The 22,353-nt window shown below is 37.5% G+C and overlaps 1 protein-coding gene across 1 annotated transcript; it reads right to left on the bottom strand.

Moving 5' to 3' along the window:
- Positions 1 to 376: 376 nt before the first annotated feature.
- Positions 377 to 20,380, bottom strand: LOC118811650 (anoctamin-9). Its single transcript, XM_036576017.1, has 24 exons — positions 20,103 to 20,380; positions 17,140 to 17,217; positions 16,390 to 16,512; positions 14,831 to 14,970; positions 14,598 to 14,647; positions 14,388 to 14,455; positions 13,314 to 13,393; positions 13,084 to 13,218; positions 6,748 to 6,841; positions 5,928 to 5,988; positions 5,757 to 5,839; positions 5,304 to 5,408; positions 3,827 to 3,994; positions 3,588 to 3,624; positions 3,399 to 3,510; positions 3,212 to 3,269; positions 2,950 to 3,047; positions 2,667 to 2,863; positions 2,411 to 2,563; positions 2,104 to 2,251; positions 1,884 to 2,006; positions 1,701 to 1,794; positions 1,431 to 1,543; positions 377 to 894 (listed from the first exon to the last, which is right to left on the bottom strand). The coding sequence occupies exons 1-24, from the start codon at positions 20,163 to 20,165 to the stop codon at positions 855 to 857; spliced, it is 2,421 nt and encodes an 806-aa protein (XP_036431910.1). The 5' UTR covers positions 20,166 to 20,380; the 3' UTR covers positions 377 to 854.
- Between the last annotated feature and the right edge of the window lie 1,973 nt (positions 20,381 to 22,353).

The raw sequence follows: 22,353 nt of genomic DNA, 5'->3' as shown, positions 1-22,353 counted from the left end.
ATTTCAACCGTTCAGCTCCATTCACTGAGGACTTGCTCACGGGTGCCCTCTGGCGTTTTGCAGGCAGATTTTTTAAACAATGTAACATATAGGAAGTGGCTGCCACCCCCTAAACTGGCTCTGCTACTTGTTAGCAAAAAACTTGCTCCAGATGACCAACTTACTTGTAAAATCTGGGTTTTTAAACTAACTTTTAACCCAAAATCACTACTGATAAACTTTTAAACGTTTAAAGTAACTGGGCAGTGGAAATAAATATGTCGCAGCTCCAACAGCTCTGAGTTATGGCTAATCCAAAATGCAAGTTCTAGCACACAAACCTTCTCGATTAGTTGAACTGGTGCAAAAGCCTTCTGCAAAATTAATATAGCATAGACAGCAGAAACACAGAATTTATTTTCAACAGTATCCAGTTCCAGTCCATGAGTATAAATGAGCAAAACAAGCAATCAAAAATAACACAATCAGTACATTAGAAAAACAAATAAAGCACAGCGTAAAGTACAAATTCAGCAGAGTACAAAAATATACATAATTGACTAATACAAAAATAAAAGGTCCCGTGTACTGACTAAATTAAGACATTTTCCACTTTGTATAACAAAGCTCTACAAAGTGTGAGGAATGGTGCATCTGTAAAATTCAGTAAGTTAACAGCTGTGCCCAACAGCTAGTGTTTCTCCTTCATTTTTTTCCTCTGAGCTCTAGACACCTGCCCAGTCAGCTTGCAAATGAGCATTTGAATAGTTAGATCTCACAGTGAAACATTTTACAACAGTTCCTCATGTCACTGATGGTGATGTTTTCTGGTTTTCCATGTGGGCCTTTCATCATTTCAATTCATCAAGCCTTGGTCATTCATTCTGTGATCTGGCATGCCTTTTTCTTTCAGCTCTGTTGAAAAATAAAAACAATTAATTTAATCATTTTATTTTTATGTCCTGCGTGAGTTTCCTCCCACAGTCCAAAACAGCTTTTTTTCATCAAGCATATAGCTGGTTTCAGCATCGCTCCAAGTGTTTTTTTTTTCGCTGTCTCATGGGTGCTGTGTTAAGCGCTGTTTGTTTATTTCCAGTACTGCAGTCCGTTTTTGCACATGTGCAGACCGAGAAATCCGAAAGAGTGACTGATTTTGATTACTGAGCTAAAATCCAATTCTCAGATTTATTAATCGGATTTCTAGACTCTACTTAGATCCAAGAATTCGGAGTATGCTGTTTACATGCTGTTTACATGACTGTTAATCAGATAACTGCAAAAATCCAATTATGACCGGATTATTAAATGCATGTAAATACACTTGATCTTAAATTACTGAAGCGAGGAATGGAAGCCTGGTCAAGCTGGTGGGCTCTTTAAGGAGTTAAACAGACAATTTCTTGCTAAAAATGAGCGTTAGGGTACAACAAATTGTACTTTTGGTCACTTACTTCAGTTCCTCCTTCAGTCTGTCGAGTTTGTCTTGCAGCCTGTTATTTTTCACCTCTAAGGGAGAACCAGGCACAAACCACCCTGCTATGAACTTACACATCACCACCACATGCTGCTCAGAGAGAAGCAGAATACATGTGTTTTGGGAGACAGAGAGAGAACAGAATCAGTTTTGAAGGAAAAAAAATCACCTTACCACGAAACTGCTGTGAATTTTATGTGACTCCTTTATGTTAAGATTATGATTAGCTCTGAATGAGCATTCATACCTCAAAAAGAACTACAAAGGCAAATCGGATTGCCTGAATGACCCAAAACTGATTGGTCAAAGTGTAGTCCTCATTACTCCTATAGTCTCTATAGCTACAGAAGAACAAAGAAAAACTCAGTGAATTTTAATGTACCTGCTTATAAATTTGTAGTCACATGTCTATAAATGTTTTGCCCAGTACCTGCAGGATGTCACCTTTATGCCATTGTGAGTAATCAGCTGTTCAGGCAAAAAGTCACTTTTGATGTTTTCATCACTGATGTTAGCAGTGGACAGCGTGTTTTGGATATAACCTGACATACAACTGTGTGAGAGATGGAGATGAAAAGACAATGGGATTATGAAGGTGTGACACTTATAACTGCACTGTATGTAGCATAAAAAGCAGTTATTATGCTTACTCAGTTTCAGTAGCACTGGAGTTGGCACAGGGTCCGTAGCGATAACGATATACCAATCGAGGGATAAAATCAGAGGATATCCCAATAACCAGCCCATTAGCAATGACTGCTAACACACCAATTGTTTCCAGCACATCAGTCCAAATACCTAAAATGTAATATGCACATACATAATGTATCTAACCATCAGAGTTTAAATATATGCCTATTTGTTCACAAAAACATTCAAACCAGTGACTGTTTCGACTCATGTTCCTTCATGGTTCTGTGTACATCATAAACAATGGCCATGAATCTCTGCTCTCACCAATGTCGTTAGTCTTCTTGGGAATGAGCCTTCGTTCCAGGCTGACCATCTTTATGGCGTCTAGCCTGATCTCGATGATGTTGTTGAGTAGAGCTAAAAGAGGAGCCAGAGGAAATGCAGCCACGAAGATGGTGGTAAAACTGAACTGGAGGACTAGGCAGAGCAGAAACGAGTGGAGAGAGAAAGGTAAGATTTTGATGAACAAATGCTGAAAACTGAATGAAAGTTATGTGCTTCTTTAAAAATGGAGCTATACCCATCTCTAGGAACTCGTTGAAGAGGCTGAACTGGTCCACACTATCAAGATCAAAGTTCCTGAGCAGGTCCTTCACTTTACAGTTGTCACAAAGTTCAGCACCTGCTGTGCTCTCCATACAGTCCTTCTTCGAACACTGCCGAACCTTTTGCCTCAACTTTCGACTCTGTAGCCTCTTCCGCCAACGTGTGAACCAACTGTGGAAAGAATGGGTACATTAATAAGGACTATAAACAGAAAACAATGTGAAATTTCAAGTAACAGATTAAGACCCCTGACTTACGGGCCAGAGAACTCAAACACGTTGTTGATGGTCTGTTTGAGAAACAGAATGACGGCCATCTGAATGAACAGGTCTGTCAGACATCCACTGGGGTGGCACTGAACAGAAGAGAGAAAATAGTTATACTGAGTGATTTTAGCACCACCTAGTGATAACCTAGTGATCACATTTTGTTCAGATTCCATTTTCAAAGGCATGTAATAAGGATGTTTGATTAAATAATTACTGATAATCAGTATGAGACAAAATATAATAGAGTTACCTCCTCTAATCTCCATTTGCCAGCTAATTTCACATATCCACCTGGATGTCCGTTTATCCTGGAAAAAAACAAAAACATATTTGTATGTGAAATGTTCACTGGGCCTTAATGGTAACATTGTGCTCTACCAGCATGGCAAGCATTTGCAATCAGCACAAAGTTATTCCATTCTGTCAAGACTCTTTACCTGCCAAGGAAGAATGCTGTATATATAAGAGAGGAGAAGAGAGTGAAGAACTGGAAAACAAACATCTTCACTGTGAAGCTCCTTTCAATGGCTGCATGGGAGCGTGCTTTCTCTACAAGAGAGAAAGTGATGAATGAACTAATGATCTCAGTAGTAGCAGTAGTAGTAGTAATGATCTTTTCCACTAACCTAGTTCACAAAGCTTCATGGCCACTTTGTGATTGACCTGCACATTATGAAAAATGAGAAGCTGAGTTATGTATTTTTTTTACTGCAGTAGAGTTATAAAATTACTCCATCTGTATAACACATTCCATTAAAAAAGAAACACAACATGATATTTATTGTAAATGCAGAATAAATTTGTTAAGAGATCTAAAATATTTGAGTAAAATATTTGCAGGAAACCAAAGAGAAAATGTTTTTACCTTAGTCATGATAATTATTGTGAGGTAATGCAGCACAGCTCCCAGCATGAAAGCCACTGTATTGGAGTTTTCACTAATGAATGACCAGCTACTGAATTTAGCCAGCTGTTCACTGGCTATTACCCTGAACACCACCAGGGCATGCGCCAGCCCAATGATTAGCAGCAACTGACCATGCACACAGAAACAAAAAAAGACTTCAGTGCCAGGTGAAGAAAACGCTCAATCTTTGTATGTAACGTTGGAATAAACTGAGTTGCGTTGGGCTTCATGTGTGTAAAATTAGCCGTTTGCAAAATTCTGAAAAAATCCTCTCTTCCTTAATTATTGTTGCTACATCCATCAACCTTTCAGCTCAGCCTACCTGGTAGCATCCACAACACTTGTGCTAACAGACTAAAAAGTTCAGTTGCACAAAAGACAATGTAAGAGCACACAGAAGAGTACATTTCATACCTTTTTCATTAAAAAATGTCCAGTACAGACATCCATTTTGAAATATGTATGTAGGCCAATTTAAAATAAACAAAAAACTGTTTCTGAAAACTCTGTTTACAGTAATCAAAACAAGTAGGCCAAACCGAACCAGGAAAACTCATCATTTTTACACCAGGTATTTCAGGAAACATTACAGAAATAATACAGGATGATGTGTACAAGTGCATTATTAGTCATCTTTACACACAATGTAATCACAAATGTGAGCACGGTGCAGTCCAGTTTAATCTGACTGATTTATCAAGATAAATCTCAGCAGCCATGTTCTGAAATCTGATCTTAACATTTTGCTGTAATGTTATTTATTGTTATATAGTTTATCTTGTCTGTTATTATTTTTTTGTGTTATTAGTTATGTGATCTTCCACATAGTTCAATCTGAAACTTTTTGAGCTTCAGGGATGAAACAAAAAAACACCATTGCCCTCCAGATCAGTGGTGCCCACATTTTTGTCTTTTTTAGACATGCTTGTGTTTGTTGTGGGCCGAGGGTCAAGAAGACAAAACAATATACAAATAAATAATGTAAGTAATAAATAATGTAAGTTTCAAATTGTTTTTTAAAAATGTAATTTACACTGCTTTCTTTACTAAAATACTTAATACAGTTTAAAAAAAATAATTGAATCAGTTATATAAAAATATGTTTTTCTGTCACTGGGTGAGGAGGGTGAGGTCTGGGTAACTTTCATGCCAAATCAAATGTCCTCACAGGCCCATGTCAGCCTGTGGACCACACTTTGGATAGCCCTGGGTAGTGGGTGTTTGGTATTATACGTTCCAGAGTAACATCTTTTTGCTGTTTCTTAGTCTTATAATTCTGACTAATTTACTGGCAATGCTGATCTCACTGCAGTTTTGTTGAAGTTTTTTCTTTGCTTGATAGAATAGACAGAAAGATTTGTGGTTCACTAAGAGGTTGTGTCATTATTATGCGTTGACTATTTTGCAAACAATCAATTCAGTGTGAGATCCTCACCATGAGTGTCACTAACACCATTACTAGTGTACTGCGCAGGTATGAGTGACTGTGCTTCTTTGATTCACAGTTAGGATTATTCACAATCTCCAGAATCAGCTCCTCCTGCACACACATACACACACACACACAAACACACACACACACAAAGAACCTATCAGAACATTACCTATTAAATTCCTTATTCAGTCTAATAGTTGGTTCCTGATCTGTTTGTTTATGTTTCAGATAATAATCTGGGGACTTAATTTTATGGCTTATTCTTTAGTAACTACAACAAATTAAAGGGTAACGTCTGCTGAAATTAATATCCAACTGATCTAGTTATAAGAGAGAGGAATTCAAGTGCGTGCCCATAAACATACAGTCTTTTGCATTTTAAATGGTACCTTATTTACTAGTAGCATTGTACATGTGAAAAAAGAAAGAAGTTATCTTATATCTTATTCCTACCTCTTCTTCACACCAGTCAAAAACCTTCCACTCAGAGACGTATGATGCTCTGTGGCGTTTCCAGAACTCTAGAAATACAGTAGCTGGAAAAGAAGGACAATGATGGTGTCAGTGCTGAACTTGGAAACAGATGTGCTATAGAAGGTTTTAGGGTAAAAAAGCAGAACTTACCCCAGACTGCCATGAACATGGCAAATGCAACTGTTCCCTCATTATCAAACAGTATGCTCACCTGCACAGGGTGAAACAAGACAAACTGTGACACCTGAGCCCTCAGCACTGAGCTTCTGGACATTGCATGCTAGTTGAAACTCTGAGAGTCACTTGTGTAAAGAAATCTTTCCTGATCCTACTCATAGAGTCTTGCAATGCTATAAGCCTCCTAACTCTCTTGGATGTGGATCATGACTTGAATCATGTTAGACAAAGAAATTGCTATTTGCAAATAAATGGCAATAAATGGTATTGGAGTTACAACTAATTAATTAAAATAACAGCCCTATTTTTGGCTCGCATGCTTAGTCATGCATGGGTAGTTACCAGTTTTGGGGATTTTCATAATTTTAAATTCACTGAAATGGATAGCATAGTGGATAACATGACCATTCTAACACATACAAAGCCCAGGAATAATTCACATACATATTTACCTAAAAATAACATAAATGTTTACAATCAGTGTCATGTCAGATTTAGCTGTGGCCTGGCTATGTAACACAAAAAATTTAAAACTGGGATGAATTGTTTGAACTTGCTTTACACTCCCTAACCTTCATTTATGGATTACAGTGTGAACTTGTTTTATAACTAAAAAAATAAATAAATGATCAGTTATTAGTGTCAGTATTGGACACAACAACCAGGTGTTAATTATCAGTTATCTTTATTGGCACAGAAAGTCCATATTGGTGCATCCTTACAGTAAAAGGTTCAGTTCATATGTCTGTCAGAAGCAGAAGTAAAATGAAAGTGGTAATTTGGAGGAGAATACCTTTGCATATGTGCAGGTATCAGAGAGCTGCCAGACCTTGCATTTCTCATCACACAGTGGGCACATGATAGTGTCTGATTGACACACTTCTTGTCTGTAAACCACACACACACACACACACGCAAGAAGAAACACCTATGAAATTACTAGATTAAACAGAATCCAGAAGAGAAATTCTTGGCACAGTACAGTAACTTTTCCAGACCAGTGAGATGTTATTTCTCAGTGGGGAAAGGCCATCAGACAAAGCTTTTGTATCAGATGGGTTTGTAATTTTTTCAGGGTCATAGTATAACTTAAAATCCTGAGACAGTGTGGTTGGGCTGTCCTGCTCAGACTATTTTTAAAGTATGAATGTATCACTGTTATTAATAGTTCTCTTTTGCCCCTGATGGCCTGTGATAAAACTGGAAATCTATGTAACTTCAGTGAACATTAAGTTGAGTAAGTGAAAGTTGGGTACGTCTTTTCTGGTAAGGTCTAATAAATAGTGCATGGTCTAGCTATGTCTTTATTTCTTTTTTTTTTACAAACTGCTTTAACAGAATGTCTCCTCAAAACATCTGGCATTCTCATCTTGGTGAAATGGATTTTCTGCAGGACAGACACGACTCTTGCTCAAAAGAGGCACCTAAACTGAAATATGCTAAATTAATGAGGAAAAACAAAAGCTAAATCCAATGTACCTCGACTGCTGAGAGCGGTAAATGTAAACATTTTAAAGGCTTATTCTAACAGACATAATCTGTCATAAAGGCTGCTTTTGTCAACTTTCATGTCAATTTGACATAACAACTATGCCAGGTGACACTGAGTTTTTCCTGACTTTGGACTGTGTCATGACACTTTTTGGGTAAAATGACTCAGCATGTTATAACTGACTTTGTGCAGTGCACCTCACAGTGACATAAATTGATGACATAGCTGAAATCTTCTAAATGGTAAAATGAAACTCACTTTACCTAAGAGCCAAAGAAGATGATCTCTTTAGTCTAAATAGCCTGACTTGGCAAGCTATATCATATTATCAGCATTATGTCACAAAGTCTATGTCATTTCACTCCCGAAAGTGTCACAACACATCCTAATGTCAGAAAAAAATCTGTCACTCAAAGGCAAATGTAACTTTAATGACAAATTAAACAAAAAATATTATTTTGGAGTAAGTGTTTATAAATGTGTATGACGTTTTATGTCAGCTGTCATGAAGAGCTTATGTCTGTGTCATGTAGTCTTATGAACATTGGCAAACAGTAAAGGCTTACCCTGAGACCTGTAAGATCTAATGTGGTGGAGGGAATAAATGCTTGAACTAGACTATCTTGAATGGAACCTGTCCTGTTAAAACATTTGCTGCTAAACAACAAAATCAACCCCTGAGAAGAACTGATACTTTTCTTAATTAGATTTCTTAGAAAAAGCTTATGAGTATAACATTCTCTTTGTAGTTAGTAGTACTTTTTCCATTTGTGTGATTTGACTCATCACCAACATTTACATGATGCCACAGCTGTTATTCCCAACTACGAAGAGCAATCGAATTATTTAAGCAATAGAACACGAGAGGGAGTGTGTTATTGCGAATAACAGCATGTTATTTAGGATAACCTGCACCCTCGAGTGCTTTATTGCTTTTTAATAAAACATAAGCTCCGAACTTACAATCTAATTGGTTGAGAAACGTTCTAACCGTGCTGATACTTGTGATAACAGCACAGCTTTTTTACACCAAAAAAACTGTATCACACCGCTGATGCGTTGCTGGGAAACGACAAGCTTTATGCACAGTTGTTTTGTATTTGTGCTTATACAAAACGAGACATTAATAAAATGGAAAATTTCAAGATAACATTTGACCCACAGCCTGTTTGAGCAGACTCTGAATAAGAGTGCGACTGCAGATGCACATCAAATTCTCAATCTGCAATTACCATGAAAACTCTTAGGTCGACTACAGTGATGGCAGAACAACTGAACATGCTGGAATTGGCTAGAAACAAACAGAGTACAATTCGGCAAACAAGATGGGCCACAGCGTGCTTTATAGACTGGCTGTTACAAAATGACATTCAGGTTAATTTGGCAACAATTGAAAAGGCTGAGCTGAACTTGATATTTGTACAGTTCTACAGCTCTATCCACACCACAAAAGGTGAGCTTCATAGTATCAGCAGTTATCTTGGACTGCACGCAGGGCTCAACAGGCCAGGGCAGGGGTCGCAACTTAAATGTTAAGAAGAGCCATTTTGTTCTTTTAACAAAAATCAAACCACACCGGCAGCCAAAATATTTTATGTCCATTTTATCATCTTGACTATAAATATATCTCAGTGCTAATGTCCTAGTGTAGGCTAAAAATATAAGATAAACAAAAACGCAGACTTACTTTGCTCTGCTTTAGGCTTTAGCCCAGCTTTAGCTGCTTTTCTTGCATCACCAGCAGGAAACTTTTCTACAAAAGTGGAATAGTTTCTTGTAAAATGTCTCTCAATGTTCAACTTTTTACGAGGTTAAAGTCAGCTTTTTTTCGCCAGCTTCTTGTAACTGCTGCACCATTTAAGGTGGAATATGAAAATTCGAACGAGAAACTGACAGCAGCTTCGCAACTTTTTTTTAGTGTTTGACAGTTTCTCATTGCAGATTAAACGGAAACCAGCTGGAGTGATTATAAATACAAATAAGTCCATTTGTCTCCAAATTATCGATGTTCATCTTAAATCTTTCTCTTTGCCATTTCGTTAGCTACTAGCCAGGCGAGACTGTTGTCTGCATTGCTGTGTGACCAGCAGTCTGTGCACCAACTTTCAGGGTTAAAGAGTGAATTAGCAGTTATGCATTAACTCCAGTGTTTAAGACTATTTGTTGTTAAAACTGTGTTTGAACGATCAGCAGAGCTTTATTTTACTGAACAGGAACATCATCTTATTTTTACCTGAAATCTAGTTCTGCTGTGGAGCCGCAACAGGGTAGTAAAAGAGTTGCGTTGCGGACCCCTGGGATAGGGAATTATTATTGTTGCATAGCAACAACTCATTTGTTGTGAAACTACTTTTTGGCAGAAGGTATTGTGAGTATTAAAACATATTCAGTATGAAATTCAGGGATTCTCTGATTTATTTTGTTTCTTTATTTTGTAAAAACTGTTGTATAACAGTTTATAAAAAAAGTAGTTCCGGTCCTAAAATCTGATTGGCTGAGCCGTGTTTGAAGCCGTTGTAAAATCCATGATATATGCACACCTATGACAGCCTCACAACAACTGAATTGTATATTACTACGCATAATCTTTGACTCTAGTGCTTCTTGCATGGACCACTGAGTATATTGATGAAGTAAGAACCCATTTTTTTTGTTTAAACTGAGGGGCCGGCAACTTATTTTCTTACTAGCACTAGAACTAGGCTAGTCAGCTAGCTAACAGGCTAAAAGACAGCAATAATGCTTAACAACTCCAACATTAACATCACAGGCTTGAATTAAAGTACTTACAGTATGATTAACTTTAAAACAGCAGTATAAAATGGATTACATGCTTGAAATGTTTGTGTTTCGGTCAGAAGTAGCATCAAACCCAGGCTGAATCCCAAACGGCTCCATATTCCCTAAATGTGCTAGCTATGAAAATTTAGAAATTCTGGTCTCTACAGCCAAATAGTGCATCATTTATCGAGTACGGATGTGGCTGAGTCCCATATTGCTAATTTGTAGCTATTTTTTGCACTGTTGGGGTGCAGGATCCAGTATTTAAATTCCTACGTAGAGCTCTATGTACGGAGCAGGGAGCCGTTTGAGATTCAGCCCCAGCGTGTGAAGAGGGGCGCCGCTGGATTGGTGCTAAATAAGACTTGTGGTGGTAATTTGGTCATCAAACAGTACTTATAAAGCTAAAGTTTTGCATTAAACAGTGTCATATGTTCATTCTTATACAACAAAAGTTAAAAAATCATGAAATGACTGAACGTTCTTCTAATTCAGCGGTCCATGATTGCTATACCATGCTCTAAATGAACTACATTTGTTGGTGGAATGCTTATTTATATCGATTATTTTTAATAATAACTTACATAATTTCATCATTTATTTTTTCATATTTCATGTTGGCTTTGTGTCGTGCCTAAGTACATACATGATTACCCCACAGTAACACACAGCCTCTCATGGCTTATGATGTTAATAAGTTATGTTGTGTATGGGCAGCCCTTGTCTTGTGTCAGATGAACAGCCAAAAATTTCTGTTCTGTTATCAAGCAAGGCCTTCAGTGCTGACAGTGACTGTGTCTGAAACATAATAAACACTGCCCACTTATACAGTATTCTGAGGCAGAAAGGCAGCCAGTCATGTCCGAATCTAATGTTTGTTCAAAAGCTCCCTGCTGAGGTTCCTCTGTTGGGCTGTTTTTTGAGGCAGCGTAGAAATATCTCTGGCATTTAAACCTCTGCTCATCTTTGGAATTTTTAAACTCTTTAAGGTCACATCACAATCCCAGAAGTTCAGAGGTGTGAGCTGTTCCAAAAGAGGCAGATTGAGAAGGTTCTGGTTGCATTATATGTGGCTGATAACTTCTTATCTAGAACTGCTGGGGCACCTTTGTACCAGAGGTCCAGTCAGCTCGACTTACTACTGCTAGATACTCAAAACCTTACTATTACTGGACTCTAAAGACAACCTGGTATAGTAATATTTGCTGTATAATCTATTCTTCTTAGTATTCTTAGTATGCATCCAAACTGAAGAATGAAGCACAGCCTACAAAAAGGAGAATTATAATAGATACAAGGGACTGAAGCTAAAAAGAAAGGAGATGACTTAAGCTTGTGTTAGTGAATTAATCACTCTGAAGCTTCTGTATGCAGCTCAAGCTGAGTCATGTGATGACAAGTCATGAAGATTGTTTTCTCCCAGAGGTGTGTCTAGGAATGTTTTGGTGAATGGCAAATTGTGCTGAAAGATTGCAGTTACTAAGATGTTAGTCACAGCTGTCATGACTGATGTCTGGGCTAGGTACAGTTTCTGGTTTCCTTCCTCAGTGTTCTGTAATGAAATCATGAGATTTCACTGTTTCATACTGTACAAGTCGTAGAAAAGCGGGGCACCATCCTTATACAGTATACTACCTCTCACTCCTTTACACACACACACATGCACATCATGTTCAATGTACATACATACAGTAAATAATTTAGCTACATGTAAAGGGGAATTCCACATTTTTTACAGTTTCAGTATTATTCAGTCATGGTGAACGCTACATCACAGAAGGATATACTACGAAATGTTTGCAAATTCGATGCCATATTTGTTTTTGATAAGTTTTTGTTAAAATACATTCAGTGCGGTGCACTGCAAGGCAAAACAAACATATGTCTTAGAGATGTACTAATATTTTACCATTATCAACATCACATATAAAAACTCAAACTCAGAACACGTGTGGGCTCACTGGTCATTTCGGATAAAATGAATTCATGTTGCGGACATTTCAACCTCTTGTTCCTATCACCAACGCTGTAAAGAAATCCAAGTAGGTAAGCTAATCTACAATACATAATGTCACATCAAAACACTCTGAATGGCTTTTATCTTAAAGAACTTGGAACAACATGGTTTAGGACTTGTGAACTCATGGTTTAGGACTTTCTGTGAGCAGTGAAAATTAACAAAATGTCACTGTGTAGCTAAACACAGCAGGCAGTCACTTTAGATAATGGGGTCTGCATTCACAAACCACCCCAGTAGGAGCAGCAGTGCAGATATACAGTCAGTATTTTTGACAATGACTGTCTTACAAATAAAGGAATCTGATCCAAAAGAGAAGTTGAGAGACGTTCTAAAGAAGCAAAAGTTGGACTTCAGGACTACAACTGGGGATAAAGAGAAAATTGGCTACAATTTATTTTTACAATTTATAAGCTATTGCTTTAATGATTAAATTATGTGGAAATTTTTAAACATTTATGCAATTCCTCTATAATATCAAGAACTTGGATCAGTTCTCCCAAATTAACCTCATCTGTGTCAAAACAAAACTGACTTCAAAATCCTCTTCCCTCTTTCCTATAATTCCCATTTTTACCAAATAACTCAGAGTTACAGACAGGGCATAGCCTTCTTAGTGCTACTTTCAATCATGTGATTATATAAGAACAACTGAACTTTGTGTTTAAAATCACATTTAGTATTAATCCTCTCTTCTGTACTTCAGGTCTGTATATTGAAGTAAGAGCACACAACCAAATCAATAATAAAATATGTGTCGAAATATTGTGCATCACTCTCTTTGCTACAGAGTGTTAAAATCTGACTACATCATGTCCGATCAGTACCTGATAACTCACATTAGAGGGCTGGTTTTGAAGAAGGCCAGGCCATAAAGGAAGACTATGACCCCTAGCACAGCAGCAGGGATCAGCAGAAATGTGTACCATCCCAACCAAAGGAAATACAGAGCCACTTTCTCCCCAAAGTAGTCCCTGGGGAAAACATACACAGAAATGGAATATCAGCCTGTATTCAGCACGGTGTCTGCATGTTATTGTTTGTGTTGAGTGTGATTAATATACAATACCTTACATCTGTTATTGGTTGCCCATTTAAACAGGCTGTCCATCGAGCCCAACTGGTGCTTAGTTCTTTCTGTTCCTGTTTCTAAAATTAAGAAATAAAATGGAGGAGACATGACATGACCATCATGTGTCTTGTGTGAAACCGAGTTAGCATTTTTATCCAAATTTATCCATGAATAAGTCACAGTTTTGCAATGATGTTATTGTAGTTCAGACAGTTCTTAGTCACCTTTGTCTGTAATTACATTCTCAGAATGCATCCTGAATTGTGTATTATTGGCTGTGCCTGAAACTGAAGGCAGCTGTCTTGATGCCTTGCTGCCTGCACTGTCTCATGAGTCAGTGTCTTAGAAGGCAGTGTCGTCCATTGTGTCAGTGCTGGTGTTTTCTGCCTTTTTATTTCTAACTGCCAGTGTGTGGACACAAAGGTTTATGGGATATGTAAGGCAGCAAAGGATCTATCTACGCTGCTTACAAAAACGGCCAAGCAGAGGAACCTTAGCAGGCAGCATTTATGCGAATATTCGGTTCAGACATAACTGGGTGTCTTGCTGACTCAGAATTCTGTATGAATAGACAGTGTTTATGGTTTCTGATGCAGCCAAATTGTTATGAATTCCTCAGGTGAGGTTTCAGTAGTAATTAATGTAACTATATTGTATTTTTGCAAACAATGTAATGAATGCATTCTTTTCAGTTCTATTTTTAGATGAGAATTATGTGTTAATGCAATGACGCAATGCTCAGGGAAATTCCAAGGAAAACAAAAAGACAATTAACGACACCGTTTGCTTTGGCGTATAACATGTGAGGCCTTCAAAGAATGCTGCTCACGTCAGACTGCGCACAGCAAGTTCAAATGAATTACTCAGACAATACGCACACATCCTTCTGTTTCACCATTCCGGCGATAAAAACAGTTCTATCAGAGAGCGAAGGATCATTTTCAATGTAGTCTCCTTGTTTTCTTTTAAATGCTCCTCTTTTTGAAATTTAAAGACATAAGAATGGATAGCAAGAGGAAAGAACAATGATTTTATGATTTGATTTTACAATGGCAACAGAATATTTTATACCTCATGCAGACAAAATTGAGCCTCAAATATGTTTCTCTGAATGAGGTCTGACAGGTACTCTGGTTCACCTGAGAGTAAGGAAGAGGTGTATTAGTGTACTGAATTGCTACTACTACTATTACTATTATACTGTAATGGCAGTAATTAATCTGTATTAGGTGTATAGAGGTAGCACTGAGGCGATGTTGAGCTGATGCTGCCAGTACTCACCATTACTTTCTATGCTGGTGTGGTCCACAATGAAGTCAACTATGCGTATTCTGCAGTAGACATTAAACTATTAATGAACTGGATTTGTAACACAGACAAATGAGGATCTTCTCTAAAAGAGCTTACCTCATGTATATTAGATGAGCTTTAGATGTGAATCATAATGAAATAAATCTTAACAAAACCCTTTTGATAAGACCTAAGCATATGTGCATGTGCATGTGTGTTATTACCTGGTGGACTGTGGGATAGTACCCTGTTGCTCACAGCTCCAATTACAGGCATCAGACACTTTGAGCAGGTATCTGTATGTCTCAAAGATCTCTTTCGGGGCTGTGATTCCATAAAAAACTTTATCTTCATCAATAATTTTCTGCCACATAAATAAGATCACAAAATCAATAAAAGAAATCTTCATGTTTCTAAACATATGTATAAATTAAAATACTCTGTATAAAGGTTTGCACTCTAAAATTCTTTGAAAAATTGACATTTTAAGTGAGCCTTCTGCATAGCGTTTTAAAATTTCTCAATTTTATTTAGTCAAAACTCAAAGCTTCCTAATGTACAGTTTTTACTGCTGCTTCTGAGCTAGGTCTATAAAATACAGCTTTAAGTTGAGCTTACTCAAAACAGTGAATGCAGTTACCTACAAATTAAAACTGTTTAAATATTTTGCCAGATTTTTACCCCCTGCAACTGGTCATTGCCAATTCCACCCACAGGCTATGACTCTCCCAGTCAAACAGTATGGGATGTGAGGGCTTCCTACTCTTAGACTAGTGACCATGGAGGGCTGGGGCATCACAAGGATGTGGCACCCCCCAGCCCCACACCCTTTTCAGAATAAGCGCAATTTAAACTGTTGACCTAAAAATACTAAAACTGTCATTTTCTTTTAACAAACTTTAACTAAATAAAGTTGAGAGAATGAAAAAATCAATACAAAAGGTTGACTTAAAATTTCAAGCTGACTTGAATTTTAATTCTTTACAATGTATCTAGTAACTATCAAGTAGTCTTTGATTTATATAGCACTTTTATAACAACTAGAGTTGAATCAAAATGCTTAACTACCTTAAAACAACATATCACAAACATTTTTATGTAGCCAGTGGCCATTCACATTGTCAAACCTTCAACCATAACACATCAAAATCACTCAATACAGCATGCTTATTAAGTCATGCTACACTGTAGTGGTGCTAGACCCCCAAAAGTGATGAAAAAAAATGTAGTACAGTGACAAAATACAACTCAGCCACTTACTGACTAGTACTTTTCAGCATGTATTAATGAACAGTGTTTGTTTTGACTCTGCGCTTGATAGGTTTCAGCCTCAGATAACAAACTTAGTTGGCTGACATCTAACATCTCTGAAGAACATCAGTCTTAGTTTAGCATGGCAGCAGTAAGAAATACTCAAACTGACATTTAGTAAATACATATAGTATAGTAACATAAACTATGACCAAGTGCATTAAAAATTATTTTTACTGGATTTAGTGAGCTGCAGCTCCTCTCACTGAACACAAACTCATAGGGAAATGACCCCCTTCTCAGCTGAAACTGAGATTTTATTGGTTCTGCTGATGAGTTTGATTGTCTGTTTGCTTGGGCCCATAGGTCAGCAGGCTGTGCAGTTTAGGGCGAGATGAGTTTTTTTTTTCGATGGAAGCTTCCTGACGTATTTTGAAAAGTGAAGTGTCAAATGCCCAGTCGGCCGAGTGGGTCCGTCGGCCTTAACGCTAATTTTGCAAAACATTCTTTAATCTTAATGTAAGAAAATCACCTGTATATTCAAATGCTTGTCCTTCAGGGCATTGATGAAGTCCCTCTGCTTTCTGAAGCTTTCCTGGTCAACATCATCTGTTCTCTGGGCCACCAGAACATAGTCAAAGGACTGTGGGGAGTGCTAAGGGAAAACCCAGAATTTAAAGCATGTTAAATTCAGGACTTACATACAAGGCCAAAAATAAATGCTGTGATGCCAGAACAATCACCCAAACTGCATTCCTTCACATTCAGGTTGAGAGTAATCTGCACTTAAAATCTCACTGATTTTTCTGCCACTTAAACACTGTATACAAAAGATTATCTACCATTTTTTATTCAAACAGTAAAAAAAAAGTATGCAAAACAATATGTGCGTTCTCGCTGCTCACATGCTGCACTCATGTCCAAAGTAAACAATGCAAATCTTATTGTGCAATGATCTGTTGATGGCTGACATACAGTTACTCACTCGAGAATATCATCCCATGAAGAAACTACATTCTCAAAATCTGAATCTGTAACCACATATTGTTTTGTACTTCCTTTGTTAAGTACAGTTCAAAACTATTATACTACTCAATGTAAAACTAACTGCAGAAAATAATTAATAACAGCATCATGAAGATGAATCGTAAATATGGACACAGAAAGTGTAAGCTATTCAAACAATATCTGTCTTTACAATCACATTTTTAGTGCTTATTTCATTTTGTGAACTAGGATCTTGGCTGCTTTGAGTGTCATAATGTGTGGAATGGAATCTTACCACAGGCAGCATAGAAAAGCTCCCACTGCCATAATCCTTTTTCACGACTCCAATAACTTCCAACAGTTCAATGCTTCCCTGCAACAGCATCACAAGCAGCACTGCAAAATCACTTTATCACACCATCATACTACCAAAGATAAACATAAATGATGGAGTGTCAAAACAAGACACAACAAAAGTAAATGTTGACTTCTACACACTGTGCAGATACATTTTTCATTCATCAAGGTACAAACAATGTAAATGTACCCTCAAAGGTATAACAGTGGTTTTAAGGTCCAATTGTGAACCTTGAATAAGTTTTTCTGGGTCAAAAGTACATATTTGTATCTTTTCATAACCTAATGTTTTAAAACAGAGCAATAAAATATTAAACATGGAGGTAAGACAGGGTGTGTGGAGTCAGTGCAACTTAGAAAATATAATTTCAATGGATTATGGTACAATTATGTTCCCTGACTAAAGGTACTGAGATGTACCCTTGAGAGGTACCACCACAGTGACAGTTTCATACTTTTTTTTTGAGAGTGCAAAGTGCCATTAAAGGTGGGCAATATGATGATACTTTGTTGTTATTGTGATAAAGTACATCACAACACACTTTTCTGACCATATGGTGGATATCGTCAGTACTTAAAGAACACTGACCAACTACGTTTCATTACAAAGGTAGCAAAATTAGTCTTGTAAAGAAACGTTTAATCAAAATCACTTTACTCATAGTTTTGTTAGCCATTTTTAAATGCACATTTACGGCATTTGGCAGACGCTCTTATCCAGAGTGACTTACAGTTGAATAATTTTACACAGGTAGGCAAAGGTAGTGTTAGGAGTCTTGCCCAAGGACTCATAGAGGTATAGTGTAGGGTGCTTGCCCAGCCAGGGGATTGAACCCCAGCCTACAGCCTAGAAGGCACAAGTGTTACCCACTACACTATACCAATCAAACACAGCACAACTAACGCGTTTGTTTTGTTTCAGCTTATGAAACATCAGACAATCTTGTGGTATGTATTGTGTGTCAAAAAAAAATCTTTAAGTATTCTTGTGTTATTATTATGTTGATATTATGTTTTTTGCTATATCATCCACCCCTAAGTGCTATAGTGCTTATCCCAGTACGATGCAGCTGAGCACCACAATAACATAGTAAAACAAACAGAAATATGTTTTTTTTTGTTTGGTTTGTTTGTTTTCTTAATATTGAGAATGAGCTTTGTAGGAATGGCACTGACTAAGTCAGAATGAATTTCATAAGAATGAAAGGAATGTATACAGGACTGTATACACACTGCCGGGTATCGTGGGAAAGTGTGTATCGCAGCTATTTAGAACATTATTCCGCAACAAACCGGACCAAAAAAGTTGCAATTTTAATGTTAAAGTTTAAATCAAAACATTTACTGGTCATGTTAAGAGACAGTGACCTTAACGTCTAACATAAATCATAACTTAACTGATTCTTCCCTTTTCAGTGATTGAGTAAGGTACTGCTCTCAGTTCCACAGATTTGGTCAGAATGCCAGCGATGTTACTAAGAGATCATGTGACAAGGGTGGTTTCTACAGTAAAAAATATTTTTAGATGTGGGAGTTTACATTCTTGCATACTGGAGAGTTACTTACTAAGATCTGGCACTAGATTATGGGGAACACCTACTTATGGCCCACAATAAGCCTTATAGCCTACAATAACTTTGCAAACATTATGTCCTCCAACAGGTTTCACAGGTCTGTCTCAATGAGATGAAGTGGAGAACTGAACTCATCCAACTGAGTTCACCCTTAAAGATTCTGAATCTCATAACTCAGTTTGGACAAAATTAACTAAAACCACAACCTTTCATAGAAGCTAAAGAGATCCTGTAAGCCTTGGCTATATCAACCCTGTGCCAGTGTTCATCATGAGAAGCAACACTTTACCAGCTGGCTCAAACTACACTTAGAAGAGTTGCTGAAGCAGATTTTCATTGGCTTCTATTATAAGTGTGCTTTGAGTCAGATTCTTTCACTAAGTAAAGGGAAACTCCTCTGTTTAAAAAAATGTTCTTGCATGTGCAATGTGGACCCTTTTTAGAACTTCATTAAACAAAAAGAAAAAAGTAGACATATTATTTATTAGCTGTTGCAGTCCCCTTACGTTAAAGTTAACACTAAATGAAGAGTTTCATTCCAAAATGCTTCATATCCATTTGTAACAATTGTAGATAAAAGTATTTGAAAAGAACAACAGCTGAACTTTGATGGAAAACACATTTTAGTTCTCTAAAAATGGTATTAGTGGTATTAGTCATAACACAGCATTAATATGAACTGTATGAGAAAAGCCCACTCACAACAGCAAAAGAACATTTTTGAAAATGGTTTACTTTGCATTTTGCCACAAACCCTTCAAATGTAAAAAATGGTCCGTTTACCAGCCTAAAGCTTCAATGAATGGGATTTTCAGTGGAGAATCCAAACTTCTAAACTGTGACCTTAAATCCTCCTCTGGATGAAACAGAAACTATTTTCAGTGCTTTTAGGTTGGGGCACGGCCACTTAATTTTTCTTCCCAAATTAGACGAGCAGTTTTACACAGCCTCAGGTGAACAATCCAGGCCTCAGTTACATCGACCTTTAATGTACTAAACAGCCGGTGATTTAGGCGATAACTCATCTGAAGCAAAGTAGTTTCAGTTTAAATGCCACACAGTGAGGAAAAGCTCAGACTTCCCGTCCTAACAAAATCGCTTTTTTTGTCTTCTTTTTTCAAACACATAGTCTATCTATCTGTTTCAGGCCGCCGTCGACTTCACCTGCATCACTACGCTGCCTCCAGCACTCAGCGCCTTCCGCTGACATATTGATGACTTTTCTCAGTCGGGCTTGTTCAGGTCAACAGAGACCGCAGTAAAGCCGTGTGTGTGTATGTGTGTGTGTGTGTGTGTGTGTGTGTGTGTGTGTGTGTTGTTTTCTCACCGTTCTCTTGTGGCAAAGTTTGCGTGCCTCATTTGAGGGCACATCCAGATGTGATGTGGACATTGTAAGGTCCAGCTGAGTTACTCCATCGCCTCTGCAGCTGAGTCTTTCTTCAGTGTCCTCTGGCACAGAGTCCGGTTCTCAGCAGCACTTACCCCTTAAAAGAGTCTCTGCTTCCGCTCTGCTAGGAGGAACTCTGCTGGGTGTCTTGCTGGGTTTCTAGAGATACTCAGAAACTCAGGGCTGGAATGTCGCCTGTTCACTTGCTGTGATGTGTCACTCTTCAGGTATCTGGCCCTAAAAGGTTTACTCGGTTGTCCTTGTCAAACAGGCTCGTTTATCGCATTTGCTGATGAGGAAACGCAAAGCTCCCTGTCAAGTACAGTCAGACGGGTCGTCAGGGTGATAGGAAAAAACCACAGAACAGGCAACTCCAGCTGCTGCATCAGTATATTCGCACAGGCCAGTGTGACTGTGGCCATAACCAGTTTCTGCCGCTCGATGGCAGCAGAGAGTAAACTGGAGAGCTCGCTTAACCGTACACGTTGTTGCAGTTCATGCTACGGCGAGAGGGTTTTTCAAATGTTCTTTAGTAAAGACAATGGTTCTGTACAGACCCATAAACACTCAGAGGACCATGTACATGCTTTGTATAGTGAAATGGTTCTTCAGATTGGTGGAGGATGTGATCTATATAGAACCATATACATCACAGTTTTCACAATGGTTCTAGATGGCATCAAAAAAGAGTTCTACTACTGTCACAATGTCAAGCTTGTAACAACAGAAGAAACGTTTTTGGTGCTATATAGAACCTTTTTCAAAAAGAACCATCTACAGCACATTCTCCATCAGTCTGAAGAACCATTTCACCATTTAAGCATGTTTATGGTTCTGTATAGAACCACTGTCTTTTCAAAAGAACCATTGAAGGACCATCTTTTTAAGAGTGTATGTCTAAAGTGCTGCATGATACTTCAGTAACACCTTTTTTTGAGTCCACTGTCGACCTTGTTTTTAACTTACATTCAACAAACGGTCACTTTACGCTGAATGCAATTTATTATGTTAAATCTTGCCTAATCCTAAAACTGACCCTAAACCTTAACAAATGTTAGCCTAAAGCTAACCCTAACCCAGAGACTCTTGATAATCAACTGTGAGTTTTCACCACCAACAATTTCAGCATGTACATGGGCTTGTTAAATAAACGTGCTTCTATATTCTAAATATATCTACAATAATATAGTCATATGCTAAACTTTGAACACCCCAGTCAAATAACATGTTTTGTTAACACAGAGAACAAATCCTCTCACAGAGAACAAATTTAAATATGTTCCCTTTTTTCACCCAGAAAACCAACAAAACATATAATTCGACCAAATTTTGCACATGGCTGTACATATTTTTGTCTCCTGCAGTATTCCTCTTTTTCAGTAATCTAAAGGAATGTAGTATCCTGTAGTGAACCATAAAAAGTATCTAAATGTGCTGTAAGGTTACGCTATTGGCTGCAGCAGGTTTGATGATATTGCTAAATAATGCTGTAAAATGTAAAGAAAAAATGTTATGTCACATCAGAATTAGCTGCATTATACAGCATGATTTTCAGTCATTAGTAAATAAACAATGATCACAAATGCAGCAGTTCTGAGAGCAGAGATCAGATTTGATGTGTTCTGTACAGACAGCTGTTGTACGTTGTGCCACTTTGTGTAAACTGTAATAGGTAAATATTCACTTTAATAGTTTAGTGGGACACATATCGATCATGCTCAAATATCACTTTACAGAACAAAGGTCACAAAATAAATAACAGATACTAAAATATGATCCACTTTATAATGGACAAAATAATTGAAACACTTCAAGTTCTTCATGAAATGCTCTGAATGTTCTGAACTATGTATATTTGATAAAAATAATAAGCCTTACAATTTTCAAGTCAGGCTGCTGTGAGATTTATGTAGGGCAATAACATTGTATCTCATTACATTTGTGTAATGAGGCACTCTGTTCTGTGAGCTTCCTTATACTCATGGATGAATAAAGGTGTTTGACATCATCCTCATACCCCAGCTGAACAGGAAGTGACCAGTTAACAGGCCTTAAAGATTCAGATGTGCTTTAAAAAGGTAAAATACAAAAATATATCAATTGTATTTTGTGTATGTGTTTTGGAGGAAAAGATGATGTAAACATAAAAACACAGAAATGTAAAGTTGTATTTTCTATGAATATTTTGCTT

This window comes from Colossoma macropomum, unplaced genomic scaffold (assembly GCF_904425465.1).
Source record: "Colossoma macropomum unplaced genomic scaffold, Colossoma_macropomum, whole genome shotgun sequence".
Taxonomy (NCBI): Eukaryota; Metazoa; Chordata; class Actinopteri; order Characiformes; family Serrasalmidae; genus Colossoma; species Colossoma macropomum.
This window is presented reverse-complemented; position numbering and strand designations above follow the sequence as displayed.

What these genes read in the sequence shown, in the direction of transcription:
- LOC118811650 (XM_036576017.1), bottom strand. Translation starts at nt 20,165, where the DNA reads ATGTCCACATCACATCTGGATGTGCCCTCAAATGAGGCACGCAAACTT. An exon ending in CAACCAATAACAGATGTAAG is followed by an intron (nt 13,219 to 13,313) that starts GTATTGTATATT and finishes TGTTTTCCCCAG; the next exon opens with GGACTACTTTGGGGAGAAAG. An exon ending in CATGAAGCTTTGTGAACTAG is followed by an intron (nt 3,511 to 3,587) that starts GTTAGTGGAAAA and finishes TCTCTCTTGTAG; the next exon opens with AGAAAGCACGCTCCCATGCA.